Source organism: Apaloderma vittatum, unplaced genomic scaffold (assembly GCF_000703405.1).
Source record: "Apaloderma vittatum isolate BGI_N311 unplaced genomic scaffold, ASM70340v1 scaffold3304, whole genome shotgun sequence".
NCBI lineage: Eukaryota > Metazoa > Chordata > Aves > Trogoniformes > Trogonidae > Apaloderma > Apaloderma vittatum.
Window position 1 is genome coordinate 5,572 of NW_009710753.1, and position 5,620 is coordinate 11,191.

Here is a 5,620-nt window from a genome sequence, read left to right on the forward strand (position 1 = left end):
TGCAAAGCAGAGCAGATGAAATGCTGCGGTGACAGCACAGAGAGACACGTGCAAGAAGCTGACAACATTCAGAGCAACATGTATTTCCGTGAATGCATTTGCATGGTGTGTAATTTGATTTCATTCCTTTTTTGCCCTTTGAGGGAACTTCCTGACATCCTCACCCTTGCCAGGGCTGGGTCCCCCAGCAGAACACGCCACTACTCCCACCCAGAGAGACCACCAGACAGCATTCCTGGCATCTGCCAGCCCGGGAAGCAGCAGAGAAGGGCACCCACTGCTGCTGCTACATCACCTCCCTCTGCAGTAACAAGCCCCGTGACATGCCAGCAGTGACAGGGCCATGTCCCGCCCTTGCGTCTTTCCAATTTAAACTACAGCTCCTGTTGTCTGCACATGTCCCCGAGCACACCCACCACTCCTTTTCCTGCTAAGTGTCTTGCAACACCCAGGCACATCAGGACTCCAAAACCCAAGAGATGTCAGCTGGGCAATCGGTCCCTGCTCAGGTGGCAGGTGGAGTCTTTTGCCCAGAGGCAGTTGTGGTGCCCGTGTACCACATACCTTCATCTTGGTTTCATACAGTTCAGTTCAGGAGAAAAAGCTCCCAACCTCACTTCCCTATCCTCGCAGACGTGCTATCGCTTACTCACACTCCCAGGCAGCTGAACGCTGGCAGGATGGCCTCTGCAGCCCTCCTTCCCCACCCCAGCTTTGCTCTCACCCAGTGGGGAGGAGGTCTGTGCTGCAGCTGAGGCAGTCACCAGTGGGTTGCTTGGGGGGTCAGAACAGCTTCTGTACAAAAGCCAGGCTCGGAGTCACCCCCAGACCAGTCCTGGACTCAGGAAGTGACTTCGGATCTGTCAGAACAACTTCTATGTCCCAGCACCGCTTCAGCCCCCCAAACACACTGATTTTGTGCAGGTTTACCACTGGCTTAACTGCACTCTTCAAGCCCTACAACATCCAAGAGGGGAAAGTGACACTGGCCAGAGAAAGGGCTGCCCTTCTCCGCTGTGCCTCGCTGAGCTCCTCAGCCCCACGTCAGCTGGCTGGAATACCAAGCTCTTCCCAATAACGACAGTCCCACCAGCATCGCTCAGAGTGTGTTTAATCAGACTCATCTCTGTAAGAGGACCGCACAAACGAGAGCTGACACAGTCCTGAACTGCAGCGCTGTAAGAGGAGGAAATCCAGGCTGGCCCAGCTCTGTTCCATAAACAGGCAAAAGAAGGTGATCCTTGCAGAGAAGTGAGGCAGGGCATCCCTGGGGGGACTCTACCCTGCCACCCTTACTGGTCAGCTCTGCTACAGCACCAGTAGCAGTGTTTCAGCCTGGCCATGGATTTGCTTTCCTCTACGAACATCCTGTTTAAGCAGCCTCTTAACCACACAGCTGTCAGCACCAGGAATGCTCTGCTGCCCCCTCAGCCACACGCTTCCCAGTGTTGCCAGCACCAGGAAACCAGGAGCCGAGGCGGGTTTGTCTCCCTCCAGAGGCAGGGGTGGCTCCCAGCTGCGTGGCAGTGTGGGTGCAGGTAAGTCAAGAGTCCCATTTGCCCAGTTGGCCATTCCAGCACACACCACAGCACTTCGAGGGGAGGCCAAGCCCCTAATAAATGCCATATGTGGGCTCCTTGGTGTCTCGGTATCTGTCCAGGTACCTCAGAGGTTGGTGACGCGGGAACTTTAACTGTGGAGGGTGGTAAACAGGCGGCCGCACGAATTCAAACACGGGCTCTCTCATATCTGTAAAGGGGTGATGCAGAATGTGAGCAAGATGGCTCAGATCCAAACCTCAGGCCGTCCCCTTCACCCGCAAGGGTCCCCACACTCACATGGGACCAGGGCACACCCTGGTGAATGCTTTCTCAGTGTTATTTTTAAACGCTCGTAAAAAATAGATTATTACAGGTCATTTCCTCACACTGCTGTCAGTTTGGTGGAAGATAGCTCAATGAACAGCCCGTCTGTGCTGTGACAGATCCTAGATAAATGCCAGGACCAAGCAAGAGCCTACAGCGACAGCTTGCTCGCTGACCCTGTGTGTTACCTGCAGAGCTGTGCCCCAGCCCACAGACAGCCCCCTCAGCATCCCTGCATGCTACGTTTCTTACTGAGAAGCTGATGGAAGACCCCCGTAACGGAGCTGTCCCACTGACACTGGAAGAACGCCAGCCCTGCCGGGGTCATTGCGTCCTCGTGCCTCCTGTAGAAGTCGAATGTACTAAAGGTTCGCATCTTGAGGCTGTAGCTGGAAACCAAGACACAAGCACGGAAGCTGAGGTGAACCTCTTTTCCTGCAGCAGCCTGGTGGGCAACTACCTCCCCACATCACCTCCGAGTCTATAAAACAGAGGTGGAACACATTTCTGCCCTAGGCAGGGCAAACTACTTTATAAAGTAACAGGACTCTATGGTGCTTGCAGGGCTGGGATTGTGGCTTTTCAGGTGACACATAAACTCAAAGTAGCCCTGAACAATCCTGCAGATTAAAAGGAACTGCTCTCCTGGAGCATGTGATCACAACAAGCAAGAACAGCCAAGCCAAGCGAGTGTGAAACTGCCCAGAGAAAGCCTGAATTACCATGGCATTGGCCGAACATCCTCGCTGAAATTTATGAGGCAGTCTTGCTTGAAGAGGAGGAAGACGAAGCGATGGTAGCCAGTCCCCCTGGCAGGGAAGGGGGGCAGGTAATGGCAGATCTCCTTACCCGACCTGATGTCATTGCCTGGGATGTTTGTCCTGAACACAGATAATATCCCTCCATTAGGCCCAGCAGACTCACCCACGATTGCAAATCACTCCATATTTTGACATGACTTATGTCCTGTTTGAGAAGCTGCTTTCTCTGGAAGAAAAATCACACACAGTGATTTGAATGCCAAACAGTGGCAACACCTGGAACTGTAGCATCTTTAGCAGGACCCAGAACACAGGGCTAAAGAAGCCAATGGCAGGAGAGAGCCACAGATCTGTCTTACCAAACGCTTATTCCTGAGCTTTCTGTAGGCACTTCCACCCGCTCTGCCTATTTCCCTGAGCTAAGCAGCAGGCAGCCCTACTGTGCAGTACTCACACCAGCCAGTGGAGGTACTCCGAGTCCGTCTCTCTTAAATGTCCATCTGCAAACACACATGACAGAGAAAGGTGACTTAAGGACACCCCAGTGTCTGCACCAAGCCCAAAGTGAGAACACCCAAACCCACTTTGAACAGAGGGTGCAGCTCCCAGCACTCCCTTCCTAACAGAAAAGTAACTGATTCTTATCAGAATGAGCTTAAAACGAGGAACAAAGCTCTGCAGAGGTACTTCCAAGATTAAAAGGACTTCTTGGTCAGCTGCTTCTCTGTGCCTTGGGTTTCTCGGGGTGAACAGCATCAACTAACCTCCCTCCCAAGCAGACTGCCAAGGGAGAGAGGAGTTTAGGGATAAACAAAAGCTAGGAGCCAGGGAATTGCTTCTACTACACTGTAACACAGGCTCTGTTGCTTCACTGTCCCACCTCTCAGCTGCCAGAGATTTCGAGAGGTTACAGATGTACTATGTCCCTACTTAGCAGGTATCACACATCATCTCTGGCTGTGCAGCCAAAAGAAACAGGAGCTAACCAAAAGCAGAGTGAAACAACCCACTCCAGTTTTAAGAACTTGCTACTCACCTGGATTTGTGAGCAACAAAGTCCAAAGAGAGCCTTTATCTGCCTCGTAGGACACTGCAGGGGAACTGGAAGCCTAAAAGCGCAAGATAAAGCGAATGTAAATCACTTAAACAAGGGGTTCCATTAAGACCAGATCATGATTTCCAAGGCAAAGAACATGAACCTGCCATGGGCCTGGCCAGGGTGCAACACAGACCAGGCATGGCCACGCCACCAAGCAACCCAGCTCCACCTAGAGAGCCCCCCAGAGTGTTAATAAACACCAGGATGCGAACAGAAAACAATCCTGTTGCAAAGCTCTGTCCTATTTTGTTCAACACAGAGGAAATACCCTTCTAAAAGAAACTCTCCAGAATGAATAACGCCCGTTGGAAGCATCTGACAGAGGCACGCAGGCTTCCTGCGGCATCGAGGTTGTTGCCAACTCCCCTCACACACCTCTGACGGAGTCACCATGTTCCCATAGTAGACTGGCACGAGATGCTCGTCATCTTGGCTGTACTCCACCCTCAAGCTAACCCAGGGGGTGAACGTGGCCCCCTTGAACAAGTCACGGAATATCCCACAGTGCTCTGCCACACGCTGCTTGTGGAACGGGCCGCTGGTCTTCTCCCACTCAGCTCTGACCTCGTCGAGGGGAATCAGCTCTGCAAGGAGAGTGAGAAGCTGCAGGAGGCAGCTGGAGGCCCAGAGCAGCCAGGGCAGGGAGCGGGGTGGAAGGGCACAGACCTGTCCGGAGCCGTGCTGCTCTTTCCATCTCAGCATTCTGGTGATTCTCCCTCAGGATCTTTTTTCTTTCCTTGACAACTTTTGCCCGTGACAGCTTAACACGCGGCAGGCTGATGTCAGTCTTTGGCTCTGCAAATAGGGGTGAAAATACACACACATGAAAAAGGTGAACGCCTCCAAGAAAAATATTAACGTATGTGAAAAAGACTCAAAACTTTAAGACACTAGAGACTTGATTCTACCACCTCTGCCTTCCCTCCATGCTTCTGCTCCCTTCTACTTCCCCAGGTCCTCACACTCCCAGAGCCACAGGTTTGCTCAGCAGAGCAGCCAGACTGTATTATTTTATGCAGGTCTAAAGCTCTGGGTCCCGGTCTGCTTTCTCTGATACTACTGGGGTTCCAAGGAATCACCTCTTTACTTGGCTCCACATCTTTTAGCAGATCCTGGCCAGCCTCCCTCCTTCCAGAAAACTACCATCTGTTTCCCCTGAAGACATCTGTGCTCTGCAAACTTCTACAATGGGAAAGGGCCAACCTCATATCAAAGCACCTCATCAGTCTTGATGCTGTGAAAAGACTGAAATTGGAACTTAACAGCCTTGATGTCTATTAAGTAGGTTTTCTTTACTGCAGCACTGGGCACACCTGGGATGGCTCCACCTAGCGTGTGCCCCGAAAAAGGCTGGATATACAGCTTACATACAGTTTAGATATACATATTCATGCAATTTCCAAGAACTCGTTAACAGATGTTGCTGCCCATTCCCACATGCATAACACAGTCTTTCAGTGGTTGTCAGGGGTCTCTGGTGGTCGTTTTACTTCATCATGATAGTCTTCATTGGGGTGTCCTTTTGATGGGCTCCATTCACTTAACTCCTTGTCACTGTTAAGAGATCCCAAGGCTGACCTAGGCTGGTTCTGCATATCTTAATGGCATTTGGGAGTCCTGGGGCATTCCATCTTTGAAGATAAGAGCATTCCGTCCTGGCGGATAAGCTCCACTGTAGAATACCTGTCTCACACCTCCATTCTCCCACTAATTCTGTTTGTCCAAGAATACTGAGTCTCCTACATACCAGCGAAAACTACAGTTCTGGCTATAACTATGGCTCCAGCTAAAACCATGGCTTCAGTCTTTTACAGGACGAGTTTGGGGGCAAACTCAGGGCTCCAAAAACAGCTTCCCCGAGCTTCAGCAGCTCCTTCCATAAATACCTGGCTGAG

The 5,620-nt window shown here is 51.5% G+C and overlaps 1 protein-coding gene across 1 annotated transcript in view; it reads right to left on the minus strand.

Moving 5' to 3' along the window:
* Positions 1-1,612: 1,612 nt before the first annotated feature.
* MRPL38 (mitochondrial ribosomal protein L38) overlaps positions 1,613-5,620 on the minus strand; it is a 4,167-nt gene continuing 159 nt past the window's right edge. Inside the window, exons 2-9 of the mRNA XM_009867370.1 lie at positions 5,473-5,511; positions 4,392-4,520; positions 4,101-4,309; positions 3,663-3,735; positions 3,081-3,126; positions 2,588-2,746; positions 2,118-2,254; positions 1,613-1,749 (exon numbers count right to left, since the gene is read on the minus strand). Coding sequence (XP_009865672.1) covers positions 1,613-1,749; positions 2,118-2,254; positions 2,588-2,746; positions 3,081-3,126; positions 3,663-3,735; positions 4,101-4,309; positions 4,392-4,520; positions 5,473-5,511 — 929 coding nt within the window. The remainder of the gene's footprint in view (positions 1,750-2,117; positions 2,255-2,587; positions 2,747-3,080; positions 3,127-3,662; positions 3,736-4,100; positions 4,310-4,391; positions 4,521-5,472; positions 5,512-5,620) is intronic.